Here is a 15,735-nt window from a genome sequence, read left to right as displayed (position 1 = left end):
GTGAACAAGGGGCCAGTCAAGGTAGCGAGATGACAGTGTACATTGTGTCAAACTCATTCCACGGTGGGCCGAGTGTCTGCGGGTTTTCGCTTCTCCCTTGTACTTGATTGATGACCAGGTGAGGAACTCCTCTCACCTGGTTGTCTAGGTCTTAATTGAAAGGAAACAACTAAAATCCTAAGACACTAGGCCCTCCGCGGAATGAGTTGGACACCCCTGGTGTATATTGTTTCAGAAGTGACAAACTAAGTACTGTAGCAGAATGCATTCACAAAGTTTTGCTCATCTTCCTGTCAGAGGATTTGGTGTCTGGGTTGCATTTACTACCAGGGTCAATAGGTCATCTGGGCCTATGTCTTGGTCTTAAGCTAGAGCCTGCCGTCATAATTTGCTTGACTGCATCTGAAATGGCACCCTAATTCCCTATATAGGACACTACTTGCCCTGGTCAAAAATATTGCACCATATAGGAGGTATATACGGTGCCATTTCAGAAGCAGACATTTGTTTTGCGTTGCAGGACAACATACGCATAGCCTGGTCAACTTATAGGAGTTTACATGATGGTTGACATGCATTACTATAAAAGTGTATAAGGTTGTGGGTCAAGGGATCTTCATAACACAAAAAGGAAACTGAAAACAGTGAGGATGAAGCTGGCTAGCCTTCATTTGAGCATGTGCTTCACATGATCAGCATCAAACCCGAGTGGCGCAGCGGTCTAAGGCACTGCATCTCAGTGCAAGAGGCGTCACTACAGTCCCTGGTTTGAATCCAGGCTGTATCACATCCGGCCGTGATTGGGAGTACCATAGGGTGGCGCACAATTGGCCCAGCGTCGTCCAAGTTTGGCCGGGGTAGGCAGTCATTGTAAGAATTCGTTCTTAACCGACTTGCCTAGTTACATTTTTTTATTTTTGGTATTTTTTTATTTCACCTTTATTTAACCAGGTAGGCCAGTTGAGAACAAGTTCTCATTTACAACTGCGACCTGGCCAAGATAAAGCAAAGCAGTGCGACAAAAACAGCACAGAGTTACACATGGGATAAACAATCGTAGTCAATAACACAATAGAAAAATCTGTATACAGTGTGCGCAAATGAAGTAAGGAGGTAAGGCAATAAATAGGCCAATAGTGGCGAGGTAATTATAATTTAGCAATTTACACTGGAGAGATATGTGCAGATGAGGATGTGCAAGTAGGTATACTGGTGTGCAAAAGAGCAGAAAAACCAAAACAAATATGGGGATGAGGTAGGTAGTTGGTTGGGCTATTTACAGATGGGCTGTGTATGGGCTGCATGTAGGAGGCAGTTTATACCTTTGCAGGAGACTATGGGAAGATCAATTGCATAATCCTCACATCCTCTACTAGTCTCCTTCTCAACCCATTGGAGGTCAGAGGGGAGGGACCTCTGGCTTTCTCATCTAATTGGTTTTGAGATGAGAGGACGCGAGGAGTATCCAATTGAGATCTTTCCTAGTTAAACTGCATCTGAAATGGCACCCTATACTTTATAGCAGGGATACTCGACTCTTACCCTACGAGGCCCAGAGCCTCCTGGTTTTCTGTTCTACCTGAATTACTCATGCCTGGTGTCCCAGGTCTACATCAGTCGCTGATTATAAAGGAACAATGAAAAAATGAAGTGGAACTCGCGTCGAGGTCCAAAGTTGAGTTTGAGCGTTTTATAGGGTGCCATTTCCTAATAACAAGGCATGTATGGATGAAATGTTATCCAATATTGGGAACTAATAGGTATAGTTTGAATGATAACAGAATAAGGCAATTCGTATTTGGGAATGAATTTATTATGTTGTATTCCTATGCACCATGTCCGGACATCACAAGTCACTGTAACAGTATGCAGTTAACTGTCCAGAACACATTTGTCTCAATTTCCTCCTAATACAGAATAACTGGTTAATGAGTTTATTGAAGACAAGAATCTGACAATCATTCTCTCACACACACATGTAAAGTTCAAAAGTAATATAAAAAGCTAACTCTGGAAGGTACGTGATCCTTCTATTTCCTCCTATGCTCCAAAATTATGTAGTGCCAATCTGAACATGTCATTTGTACAGATCCATTTGTTGTCCACGTTCTTCAGCAGGAACGTTTGTTGAAAACCCATCACCTGGTCCGTGTCAGCCTTTTAAAGAAAAGAGAACAGATGAGTAAACTATATTTGTAGAGGACAACGCTCATCTATCATTATTAGGGTTGCAAAGGGTCTGAAACTTTCTGGAACATTTCTGCAAATGTTCAGGAAATTTTCCATGTGAAGTTAAGACCGGGAATTTGGCTTACATTCATCAAAAAGTTAGCTTATAACAGTAAACCTTTTGTGGTATACATGTAAGGCAATTCTAGGTCTTGTAGCATATTTTGGTTAAACTGTCCCAAATACAATGGAACTGCAACCCTCTGCATGCACAGTGCATTCTTCCATCACATGTGCAGCTGATTCTCAAGATCTTGCACACTAATGAGATGCTATTGAGTCCACAGTGCTACACTGTCTGAGCCAAAGACTACATGCTTTCTGGTAAGTTTTGATTACAATACTGGGTGGGATGAATATATTTTATGACATACATGATTTTTTTGTTAACTAGTAAATAGTAGCCTACAGCAAAGTGTGTTTAAATCATTTCTAACTTGTTAACAATTTCTGCTAGTAGTTTTTGCTGCCATGTGGGTTTTAGCTCGCTTGAGCCTGCTAACTGAGGAGTGTTAATTCACCTGTTTCCATACATGTTTCATTTTAAAACTAATCTTACAAAGGAGTTGTTTAATTTCCTTAACTATTTATCTGTACATGGAATTGTGTGTGTTTTTTAAACTATTCTTTACAGGAAAATGCCATTGGTACTATCTGATGTGTGGAGACATTTCACTACAGCTCATATAGAAGGAAAAGCTGTGTACATTAGCAAATACTGTGCCAAATCATATGTGAAGAACTTGACAAAGATGCAGAATCATCTGGCCAAGTGCATAAAGTTCCCTCAGCGCTCACAACAAGCAAACTCTGACAAAAGTCCCTCTACTTCTGTTCGAGGTGAAAATGATGAATCAGACACCTTATCAATAGCAACAGCTCATGGTCCTCCTGGAATCAAAGTTTTTTTGACTCACTGGAGGAACGTAGTCAGAGAAATGCTGATGAATGTCTTGCTCGAGCTGTGTATGCAGCTGGTTCACCTCTGATGCTCACAGGCAATAAGGTATTGGAAGAGATTTCTGAATGTTTTTTTACCCAGCATACACCCCTCCAACCAGACATGCTTTATCTACTCATTTGCTGGATGCAGAATTCAAGAGTTCAAGTGAAGGTCAAGCAAATCATAGAGAAAGCAGACTGTATTGCAATCATCTCTGATGGGTGGTCGAATATTCGTGGGCAAGGAATAATTAACCAAATCATCTCCACCCCTCAACCAGTATTCTACAAGAGCACAGACACAGCAGTCTCTACATTGCAGATGAGCTGAAGGCAGTCATCAATGATGCTGCGAACATGAAGGCTGCTTGGTCTAAAGTGCAGGAGTCCTACTCTCACATCACACCCATTGGCTGTGCTGCTCATATATTGAATCTGCTCCACAGGGACATCATGGCACTGAAAACAATGCATACACTCTACAAGAGAGCCAAGGAAATGGTCAGGTATGTGAAGGGTCATCAAGTTATGGCAGCAATCTACCTCATCAAGCAAAGTGTGAAGAATAAGAGCAACACATTGAAATTGCCCTGCAACACCCGTTGGGGTGGTGTTGTCATCATGTTTGACAGTCTCCTGGAGGGGGAAGAGTCCCCAACAATTGGCCATATCACAGTCTGCCGATATGAACAGCCCAACAAGAGGATCCTCCTGGATGATGCATTTTGGGAGAGAGTGGTAAGCAGCCTGAAACCTATAGCAGTAGCCATTGCACTGATTGAGGGAGACAATGCCACCCTGTCTGATGTTTAGACGCTGCTTGCAGATGTAGGAGAAGAAATCCGTACTGTCTTGCCCTCTTCACTGTTGCTCCAAGCAGAGAAATCTGCAGTTCTGAAATACATCAAAAAGCATGAAGACTTCTGCCTGAAGCCAATACACACCGCAGCGTACATGTTGGTATGCTGGCAAGATCATCCTGTCTGGTGCAGAGATCAACAAGGCCTATGGTGTCATTACTACCGTGTCTCGCCACCTTGGCCTGGATGGAGGGCAAGGTTCTTGGCAGTCTGGCAAAGTTTTTATTTCACCTTTATTTAACCAGGTAGGCCAGTTGAGAACAAGTTCTCATTTACATCTGCAACCTGACCAAGATAAAGCAAAGCAGTGCGACAAAAACAACAAAGTTACACATAAACAAACATTCAGTCAATAACACAATAGAAAAATCTATGTACACTGTGTGCAAATGTAGAAGAGTAGGGAGGTAAGGCAATAAACAGGCCATGGAGGCAAAATACACTGCTCAAAAAAATAAAGGGAACACTAAAATAACACATCCTAGATCTGAATAAATGAAATAATCTTATTAAATACTTTTTTCTTTACATAGTTGAATGTGCTGACAACAAAATCACAAAAATAATCAATGGAAATCCAATTTATCAACCCATGGAGGTCTGGATTTGGAGTCACACTCAAAATTAAAGTGGAAAACCACACTACAGGCTGATCCAACTTTGATGTAATGTCCTTAAAACAAGTCAAAATGAGGCTCAGTAGTGTGTGTGGCCTCCACGTGCCTGTATGACCTCCCTACAACGCCTGGGCATGCTCCTGATGAGGTGGCGGATGGTCTCCTGAGGGATCTCCTCACAGATCTGGACTAAAGCATCCGCCAACTCCTGGACAGTCTGTGGTGCAACGTGGCGTTGGTGGATGGAGCGAGACATGATGTCCCAGATGTGCTCAATTGGACTCAGGTCTGGGGAACGGGCGGGCCAGTCCATAGCATCAATGCTTTCCTCTTGCAGGAACTGCTGACACACTCCAGCCACATGAGGTCTAGCATGGTCTTGCATTAGGAGGAACCCAGAGCCAACCGCACCAGCATATGGTCTCACAAGGGGTCTGAGGATCTCATCTCGGTACCTAATGGTAGTCAGGCTACCTCTGGCGAGCACATGGAGGGCTGTGCGGCCCCCCAAAGAAATGCCAGCCCACACCATGACTGAACCACCCCCAAACCGGTCATGCTGGAGGATGTTGCAGGCAGCAGAACGTTCTCCACGGCGTCTCCAGACTCTGTCACGTCTGTCACGTGCTCAGTGTGAACCTGCTTTCATCTGTGAAGAGCACAGGGCGCCAGTGGCGAATTTGCCAATCTTGGTGTTCTCTGGCAAATGCCAAACGTCCTGCACGGTGTTGGGCTGTAAGCACAACCCCCACCTGTGGACGTCAGGCCCTCATACCACCCTCATGGAGTCTGTTTCTGACCGTTTGAGCAGACACATGCACATTTGTGGCCTGCTGGAGGTCATTTTGCAGGGCTCTGGCAGTGCTCCTCCTGCTCCTCCTTGCACAAAGGCGGAGGTAGCGGTCCTGCTGCTGGGTTGTTGCCGTCCTACGGCCTCCTCCACGTCTCCTGATGTACTGGCCTGTCTCCTGGTAGCGCTTCCATGCTCTGGACAATACGCTGACACACACAGCAAACCTTCTTGCCACAGCTCGCATTGATGTGCCATCCTGGATGAGCTGCACTACCTGAGCCACTTGTGTGGGTTGTAGACTTCGTCTCATGCTACCACTAGAGTGAAAGCACCGCCAGCATTCAAAAGTGACCAAAACATCAGCCAGGAAGCATAGGAACTGAGAAGTGGTCTGTGGTCACCACCTGCAGAACCACTCCTTTATTGGGGGTGTCTTGCTAATTGCCTATAATTTCCACCTGTTGTCTATTCCATTTGCACAACAGCATGTGAAATTTATTGTCAATCAGTGTTGCTTCCTAAGTGGACAGTTTGATTTCACAGAAGTGTGATTGACTTGGAGTTACATTGTGTTGTTTAAGTGTTCCCTTTATTTTTTTGAGCAGTGTAATTACAATTTAGCATTAACACTGGACTGATAGATGTGCAGATGATGATGGGCAAGTAGATATACTGGGTGCAAAAGAGAGAGGATCAGTAAGCATATGGGGATAAGGTAGTCGGGTGTGCTATTTACAGTTTGGCTGTGTACAGGTACAGTGATCGGTAAGTTGCCGACCACTGAAGTACACTTCCAAGCAAGGGCTTTGGGATGGAGATGCAATATGGCAGTCATGCCAACATATCTCATCAGCCACGTGGTGGAAGGAACTTTGTGGATCTGAGACTCTTTCCCGTTGCCTCCATCATCCTCCAAATCCCACCAACATCAGCCACCTCAGAGCGCAACTGGTCCTTGTTTGGGAGCACACACACACACACCAAAGCACGCAACAGGCTGAACAATACAAGGGTTGAAAAATTGGTGGCCATCCGGGCAAATTTGAGGCTTTTTGAGCCTGACAACGAGCCATTCTCAACAAGGTTGGAAAGTGACAGTGAAGATGAGGCCTCAGAGTCTGATGTTCAAGAGATCGACATTGAGGAGGTCCAGAGAGAACTCATGGAAGCTTGAGAGGAAGACAACCAAAGCTTTAGTTTCTAGACTACCATTTTACAGATTTATGTTGAAAATGTTTTTGGGAGATGTGATGGATCATTGAGGATCATTCAATATTCCTTTTCTCGTTCAGGGAAATCCTCCCATGTGAAGAGTCAACTCATTTAATTCAAGTTAAATTCGTAACTAAATTGTTTATTTCTATTGGAAGGATTTAATCATTTGCAAGTATGTCTACTTAAGGTAAAAATGTGTCTCTCCATATGACATGGTAAATATCCAATGCAAAAAAAACATCTACATTTAAATGGTATTAATGATTAATTTGCATATATTTCCGTTAATTCCCATATTCCACAGAAAGTTTCCACCTCTGAATATTCCCCAAGATGTGCAACCCTAATCATTACATACAGTAGAAATTAACCACAATAAGAAGATTTGATTTTAAAATTGATTACAGTTAAGCTCAACAAGTGTCTTTAGGTTCTATTAAAATGAAAACAGGAGCAGCTCCTTCCATGTTCAGCGGTGAAATAAAGACACTGATGAATGTTCCTGCAATTTATTGTGCAACGTTTCAGCCCAAGTGTGCAGATATCCATCTTTATTTCATGACATTTTTTGTACCCAGGTTCACCGGCGTCACTATGCTAGCTTAGCAGCTTCATTCCCTCCCTCAACTTGCCTTTGACTGGGCTTAAAGTAGGGTCATTTCAAGCAGTTGGTGAGTTTGTGGTTCGATGTCACTCAGTTACTCTCGCCCCTCTAAACTTGCACTAGTGACCCCATCCGTTGATCTAAGCTTAACTGTGAATCCGGGTCACGGCACCACTGTAACCCGGGTCACTGTGTTAGCTTAGCTTTTTCTCTCAACTCGCCTCTGACTTGGTTTGACTACAATCCTCTGCTTCACAAATAGTTAACACACGTGACTGCCAACTTGACAATATATACACCAGTTGTGCCACTGAAAAGGATGCAAATCACTGGCGCCACCTCAAGCTGTGGGTGAGTTTCTGGTATGATCTCCCTGTTACACCAGCAAGTCACCCAACGTGCGTCCACTACTTTTGAAATGACCTACCTTGAGCTGTCCCATCACCATGCTCATTACACAGCTGTCTGGCGTGGGCTGGTGGTCCTGTGCGGTGATGCTGTGCTGAATTGACTGGAACGGTAAGCTCTGCAGTAAGGGAGAGAAGAGGTCTTATGTCTGTACCATGTTAAAATACTTAGGCTATACATTATAATTACTTTGAAGTTTAAATGAAGACGTCACTTACAGTGATCTTCTCCATAATGGCTTTATGCCCCTGGAAACCAACTCCTTCCCATGTTAAACATGACGCATCAGTCTGGACACACAAACATTAATAATTTATTAAGACAGTGAGATCTCACATCAGTTACACACTGAACAACATGAGCAGCTGTGTATTCATTAGTCAGATTCCGTTGCAAGACGCTTTGCAGAATGGGAGGGACCTACCTGAATTTGACCAATAGAAATTCTTGTTTTCGTGGTGTAAAATGTTTTCCGCTTGGAGTAAACGGTTACCAACCCAAACGTTTTGCAACGGAATCTGACCAATGAATACACCCCAGGGGTCCATCTCAAAAGTCTTTCCTCGACTCTTCTATCCTCTCCATTCATGCCACTTTCTCAAAGCACTTTGGAGGATAGCCCTTGAACACGACTCAATTCCAATCCATTACACATAAGTCATTGTACGAAGGCGTCTTCTGTACAGGGGAGTTGTTAAGTCTTAACACTCAATCTGAACATTAACACGCATCGCTTGCGGTACCCATAGCTGTATGGATCTTGCAAAATTGCAACAGTAAGTGTATCCTTTTTATTTTAAGGATTATTTCTCGATGATGAAATGAGCTTACCGGCCATATGTTTCGAAAGCCATATTGTAAGCAATGGTTGACGTTTCTAAACGTTAAAACACAGCGTTGGGATTGTGGTTCACATGAGCGAAGCTAAAAGCTGAAAACTGTAGGGTTATTTGAAAGAGAGAGTCCAGGTGAAGGAGGCAAGAAATGAAGAGAGGAGAAGTCACCCCAGGTTTCCAGATGACAAGGTTGGTCCATGAAACACCATTACACATCTCTAACTGTGTTGAAATGTAAATACTCACATAGAGATCAGCGAGTTTGGTTCTATCAGAATCAAACTGTTGGTAATAATGTTGCACAAATCCTGCACCTATCTGCTCCCACACCGGTTTGCTTGCCATGATTCAAAGTGCAGGTTGGAATCTGGAGAGGAAAAAGCGACTTGAATATGACGTAGCCAACAGCGCATCCCTGATGAGCACATTCCACGTGTTGCAGAATCATTCTGAATTATTGGAATTGCAATGAATGGAAAGGATAAAACTTCACAGTTTGTCATCATGTACTTATCCACTTATCAAGAGAACATGAGCACGAGAATGGCTATCTAGATCTCAAAACTGGAAACACTAGCTAACGTCAGTTAACGGAATGAATACTGCGTTACATAGCGAACTAGTTATATACAGTAGCAAGCTAGCTCGCGAACTAACTAGTTTAATGTCAGAACATCATTCCACTCAGAAAAATACAGTTTAACTTTTACTTTGTGTTGCAAATAATTATTTCCCCTATAAACTACATGTTGAATGGTTGTTTAAAACTTAATATGAAACTTACCTTAATATGCAACTAGCTAGTAATCCAATGTGGATGCACAACAGGTCTCTCCCGCTTCGTCCAGAGAAAAAAAACTTGTGTTGTCATATACTGGGGCTAAACAACCAATAGATGCGCTCTTCGGTTTGATTGACGGGTACCTACCAGCGTGAATGGCATCCAAATGGGCGTTTCCATCAAAATGATATGGGAGAAATGCCAAAGTGCAACCAACCTTGGTAGCTCAATTATATTCAGCCCATTGATAATGAAATGTATATTATATGTTACGTTTAATGAAAATGTATACTTTTCTATAACATTGAGAATCTTTTTTATTTAACCAGGCAAGTCAGTTAAGAACAAATTCCTACATGGACAACTGTGAGTTAATGGATATGACAATGTATACTTTTGTATAGCATTGAGAATCAGATTTTTTTAATTTAGCCTTTATTTAACTAGGCAAGTCAGTTAAGAACAAATTCTTATTTAGTTAATTTGTTATTTTACACATGAGCTCTTTGTAGCCAAGAGAAAGTGACATAAAATAGTTTAGTTTTCAACAAGTGCTTTATGTAGCAGCTAGCTGTGTATTCCTCTGATATATTTTGATATCTGTGGTGGTGTGAAACTCAATAACATCTTTCCAGATGAGGGTTTACTAATAAAGTCAATAGTGACAAAAGTATCAAATAACATACAACTATGACAAAATATGTTCAACAAATAAATGTTGCTTGGTGCAGTGTGTTGAGAATTACAAAGTGCCAATTCCACTCCAGTATTAGGCCATACAAACAGGAAACAATAGCATTATAAAAACGTCATGTTATGGTTTACTCAAGCTTGAACATCATATACTTCAAATCATACTATTGGTGAGAGTACAAGTGTGATGATTAATAACATTTTCCTTATAGCAATTTAATTAAACAGGTGATCACGCAATAAAATAAAGGGAAACACTCAGAGGCACTTGAAAAACAGAGTCTTGAAGAAGAAAAGTCTTTAGATCAATAACACAATTTTCCTTTTTCAGGTGTCCGCATCCAGTCTGATTTCTTCAGCGTCTTCACAGCCACTTGATAGTGAGAGAGAGCCAACACTATATTGCTTGTTGAAACTGTTGTACTGTCAGATCCTCCAGTCCAGAGGACACTAGTATTATTGTCTGTAGTCAGGTCCAGAGCCGTATCCATCTATGGTTCTGGTCCAGTCAAGACAGCCATGCAGACTGAGGTCACCTGACCTAGAGGAGTCAGGCTGACCATTGCATGTGTGATGTGTGGCAGCTGCAGGTATCTGTTTCAAGTAGCCTCCTAAAATGGCACCTTATTCCCTATATAGTGCACTATTGATGACCAGAAAACAATGGGTAATACAATATGTAAGGAATAGGGTGCCATTTGAGACAAACTTTCAGTGTCCTGGGTGTGGGGTGAAATAATCATCTGTTCTCAACACTGGGGGAAGCTCCTGATGCTGCTGCCTTCTGGGGCTGGCTGGTTTCTGCAGAGACAAAAGTTATGGATTTAAATAAAATAAAATGTTGTCACATGCGCTGAATACAACAGTTGTAGACCTTACTGTGAAATGCTTACTTACAAGCCCTTAACTAACAATGCAGTTCTGAAAATACAAATACATCCACTGAGAGCAATGTATAGGTCAGGACAACTACCATTTAACAATAATAAAAATTAAAAAAAGCAATTATGGGGCCTCCCGAGTGGCGCAGCAGTCTAAGGCACTGCATTGCAGTGCTAGAGGCATCACTACACACCCGGGTTCGATCTCAGGCTGTGTCGCAGCCAACGACGACTGGGAGACCCATGAGGCGGCGCACAATTGGGCCAGCATCGTCCGGGTTAGGGGAGGGTTTGGCCGGCAGGGATGTTTTTGTCCCATCGCGCTCTAGCGACTACTTGTGGCGGGCCAGGGGCATGCACGCTGACTTCAGTTGCCAGTTGTACGGTGTGCCCTGACACATTGGTCCGGCTGGCTTCCGGGCTAAGCAAGCAGTGTGTCAAGAAGCAGTGCGGCTTGGCAGGGTCGTGTTTCGGAGGACGCACGGAGGACCTTCGCCTCTGCCGAGTCCGTACGGGAATTGCAGCGATGGGACAAGATTAACTACAAATTGGATATCACGAAATTGGGGTAGAAAAATGGGAAAAAAGTTCAACAAATATTTTAAAAGATATATTGTAATTAGGGGGAGATATGAACCAGTATCTGTGCGTTAGAGACTTCTATAAAGCCCAGAAAGATTTGATTCAAACTCCCATTCACCAGCTCTGCAAGTGTTATGTCAAAATACGTTTGTTGATCACCGAATATGGAGTTTTGCTGAGCAACCATCTTTGTGATGATAGTTGCCCAGTACAGCACTGGGGCCAAGCTTCCTGACATCCAGGACCTCAATGCCAGGCGGTGTCAGAGAAAGGCCCTAAAAATTGCCAAAGACTCCAGCCACCCTAGTGAACGACTGTTCTCTCTGCTACCACACGGCAAGTGGTACCAGAGCGCAAGTCTAGGTCCAAAAGGCTTCTTAACAGCTTCTACCCCCAATTAATCAAATGGCCACCCGGACTATTTACAACGACAGATATTTACCTTGTCAGCTCGGGGATTCGATCTTGCAACCTTTCGGTTACTAGTCCAACGCTCTAACCACTAGGCTACCTGCCACCCCCATGTGACAAATAACATTTGATTTTGATGTACTCCCGTTATGGACATTTTTTGTAAGAAACTGAAAAAAATGTCTCTTCGGCACCTTCAATGTTTGAGCTGTTGTAGACTTCCGACCTGTGCGTGGCAATAATGAGTGATTGGAGGTGCCAAGTAGGCTTTTTTCAGATGCTTGTACATTTTTATTTATAGCTTTTTTTGGAAGTACATACCGGCCGTAACGGGAGCAAATGAAGATAGTTGCTCAGCGAAACTCCACATTTGGTGATCAGCGAACGTATTTTGACTTAACGCTTGCAGAGCTGGTGAATGACAGTTTGAGTCGGAGCTTCTTGGGCGTTAGAGAAGACTTTGCTAGAGGCGTCACTACAGACCCTGGTTCGATTCCAGGCTGTATCACAACCGGTCGTGATTGGGAGTCCCATAGGGCGGCGCACAATTGGCCCAGCATGGTCCGGATTAGGGTTTGGCCAGGGTAAGCCGTCACTGTAAATAAGAATATGTTCTTAACTGACTTGCCTAGTTAAATAAAGGTTAAATAAAATAAAAAACATAGAGATACTGGCTCAGGGGGAATAGTGATTAAGTATAGGAATACAGCATTTACATTCCAAATGGATATTGCCTTAATGGTTGACTGAGATGTGCATTGATTGATTGAATCCTCACATTTAGAAAGCTCGGGACACTAATGGTACGGAAGATCTTTCTGAAGGCGCCCGGCAGGGTTCCTTGTTCCTTCTCTGCCTGAGTGACATGCTCCTCCATGACATTCACATTGGCACCCACCATCTTCACAAACACCTGGACACAACACCAGGGAACAGGGTCAGATACAGAACTACCATATCTGTGCCCCAAATATAGAGAATAGGGTGCCATTTGGTACACAGATCATGTCAGGATTTCAATGACATCATCCTGGTCATTAACAATAACGTTAAGTAAATCACACTTACATCCAACTTGTCAATCTTTCTGTATATTTGCCTCATCTCTTCTGACTTTCTGTGTATTTGAGGTAGGTTCTCGTTGACAATCTGCGATGTGTCGTTGCGGATCTATAACCAGAGGAAGAAAATTACATTTCTCACCCACTTTCACAGACAAAGACATGAGCAGCACATATAGGGATGCGCACAAATGGCAATATACCATCAAAAACTATGTATCAAACTACAAAATACAGAAATACATTTCCAAGTAGTCGGCGCGAACAGCAACAACATTCTCAGTAAGTAACGGTTACAGAAACATTTGACTTGCTCTAATTGTAATATGTTGTTTATCTACATTAGTTGAATGCACTGACTGTTAGTCACTCTGGATAAGCGTCTGTTAAATGACCGAAATGTAAATATGAAAATGAACATACCAAAATGAACTGCAAAGCACACTGGGTATTATTGGCCAAGTGTCAGTCAGAACTCATTACAATAATACTCAGCATGCTTTGCAAATGTCAATTTCTACATATACAATTATATTTAGTTAATTTAGCACAGGGGTGTCCAGCCCTGTTCCTGGAGAGGTACCTTGTATGTTTTGGCTCCAACCACAGTTGTAACTAACCTGGTTCAGTTTATCAACCAGCTAATTATTACAATCGGGTGTGCTAGATTAGGGTTGGAGTGAAAACCTACAGGATGGTAGTTCTCCAGGAACAGGGTTGGACAGCCCTGATTTCACAGATTCTCTTATCACACCATAGTGCCATCAGACTTCTGATACCAATGCAGGGTGAGAGGGGCCCACAAAACTGCGAACCGCTATAAAAAATAAATGGTATAGAAAAGGATTTTAGTATTTTGAAAATACAAAATTACAAAATTACAGCTCCTGAAAGTATCTTGTTAAAAAATACAATAGAGTGCAGTTCAGCCTTGTGTAATACAAATTACTCAAGTAAACGAAATACATATTTCAAATACTGCCGATCTCTGAGCACGTACCATGTCAAGCATTCCAACAAATTCATCCACCCTAGTAAGCATTTCCTCCAGACTTTTCTCCAAACCCAGGATCTGTGGGGTAAACAAAGCAGGACATGGTTATAACCAGTCAAGCGACATTTCTCTTGTCACGCGTATCCAGTTCTAGCTTAGCTTTGGCTAGCGCTATTGCACCTCCCAGCATAGACAGGATGATATATTTGACATCCATCGGAAAGGTTGATTAATTCTAACCTCGTCTCCAGCAGTATCTCTGATGTAAGAGGAGTAACTGAGGGCAGTGTGTCTCAGTATCTCATCCTCCTCGTTGTGGTCTGGGTCCGTGTCTCTTTCCTCGGAGTTGAAGCTCGGACTCCGCAACACTGCTGCGTCGAAGCTGGGGCTTTGCGACACGGTACCATTGCTTAGGGCCTCGCTCAACATGGATAAACTGCTCACACTCTGCGACACGATGCCACTGTCCCGACTCACCTCGGCACTGGACTCCTCCAGCGGGGAGAGAATATCTACCCTATTTTCCATCCTAGGCTCCATCTTTTTTTCCCCCTTTTGTTTATTTTTGTTTTCAGCTACCGTGTTACGATTGTCAGCTGATTAAGTCACGTGGTTGAATCTGTTGATGGCGGCTCACAAGGATCAAGTAGAACTAAGCGAAAAGGCGCTATTTTAAATCAGGGCTCTTTCTCACTAATTTCCTCTGAAGTTGAATACTGAAATCTGATGACTCAATCGCCATTAAACGTGTAGAAACACAGCAAACCACGAGTCAACTTTCTACAATAGAAAATGGGAATGAAAAACTGGACAGCAAGTGCATTTTAAACCTTTATTTCAAAATGTATCTCCCAAAACGTACAAAAAAACAGTAAGAAAATATAAAACACAATATTCACAATACAATTCAAATTAATTGCATTAAGAGTTTAAATTTCAACTGTGGAAATTAGTTGAAGTGATACTTATGGTTTACTATGTTGAAAGAGCACCTAGGCCTACTAAATATTGATTGAGCAATTACAGATCAAGCCCTAATATCCATTCAATTGTTGTTTACATTTGAGTGCTCAGTACATATCTGGACTAAAATGAATTAAAAGGCACAAAGTGTTTACAAACCTTTCCTCCAATATGTGTGGAGAATGTATATCAATGTCTGTACAGCATCATCATCATCATCTCATAGAATAAAACCAGTCCAGTTTACATCATATGCTGAAATATTCCCCATCATAATCATCCTCGTACCATAATACCGCATGGAATTATTTGTTCATTTGTCATTGTTTTTCCCTTGTAAAAATCTATTATAAAATCCTTATGTACATTAAGAGAGAAAGTAAAACAATAGACATTATTCCAGAAAAATCTAGACGTTTCTGTAATAAATATAAAACCTGTAATATTTCCTTGGCGTGAATATGTGGGCTCACACTGAGTCGATGGTACAGGGTACTACCAGTAGGGGGAAGTGACCAACACAGTATAGCACTACTCAATAGGGTTGAACTGACTGTGCATAGTAAAGATATGCATGGAATAACATCACTATGGTCATAAGAACAGTGTCAAGGTAACCAAAGCAGCCTATGGGGAGAGAAAAAGGAAAGAGTAACAAAAATTACATATGTGAACCAAAATAGGTTGATAATCCAATGTTAATCCTGGTACTAACATGGAGATTTAAAGTTGAAACAACAATAAGACTGTAAAAAATAAAAAAAATTAAAAAAACTACTTTGCAAACCAGCTTAAAAACCTTGAACTACAATGTGAATAATGGTGAGAAGAATCCCATACAAAAATCAAACCACCGATGGATGGC

At 42.2% G+C, this 15,735-nt stretch overlaps 2 protein-coding genes across 2 annotated transcripts; both read right to left on the bottom strand.

The window, feature by feature from the left end:
• Positions 1–1,791: 1,791 nt before the first annotated feature.
• On the bottom strand, positions 1,792–9,383 carry LOC106588586 (nuclear transport factor 2). The gene is made up of 5 exons (XM_014177736.2): positions 9,289–9,383; positions 8,751–8,871; positions 7,887–7,958; positions 7,688–7,786; positions 1,792–2,157 (listed from the first exon to the last, which is right to left on the bottom strand). The coding sequence occupies exons 2-5, from the start codon at positions 8,847–8,849 to the stop codon at positions 2,041–2,043; spliced, it is 387 nt and encodes a 128-aa protein (XP_014033211.1). The 5' UTR covers positions 8,850–8,871; positions 9,289–9,383; the 3' UTR covers positions 1,792–2,040.
• A 698-nt stretch (positions 9,384–10,081) lies between these two features.
• On the bottom strand, positions 10,082–14,528 carry LOC106588585 (biogenesis of lysosome-related organelles complex 1 subunit 4). The gene is made up of 5 exons (XM_014177735.2): positions 14,148–14,528; positions 13,914–13,985; positions 12,921–13,022; positions 12,631–12,765; positions 10,082–10,779 (listed from the first exon to the last, which is right to left on the bottom strand). Exons 1-5 carry the CDS (start codon positions 14,445–14,447, stop codon positions 10,690–10,692), a joined length of 699 nt encoding a protein of 232 aa, XP_014033210.1. The 5' UTR covers positions 14,448–14,528; the 3' UTR covers positions 10,082–10,689.
• Between the last annotated feature and the right edge of the window lie 1,207 nt (positions 14,529–15,735).

Source organism: Salmo salar, chromosome ssa27 (assembly GCF_905237065.1).
Source record: "Salmo salar chromosome ssa27, Ssal_v3.1, whole genome shotgun sequence".
NCBI lineage: Eukaryota > Metazoa > Chordata > Actinopteri > Salmoniformes > Salmonidae > Salmo > Salmo salar.
Note: the sequence above shows the minus strand (reverse complement) of the source record. Positions and strands in the feature narration are given on the sequence as shown.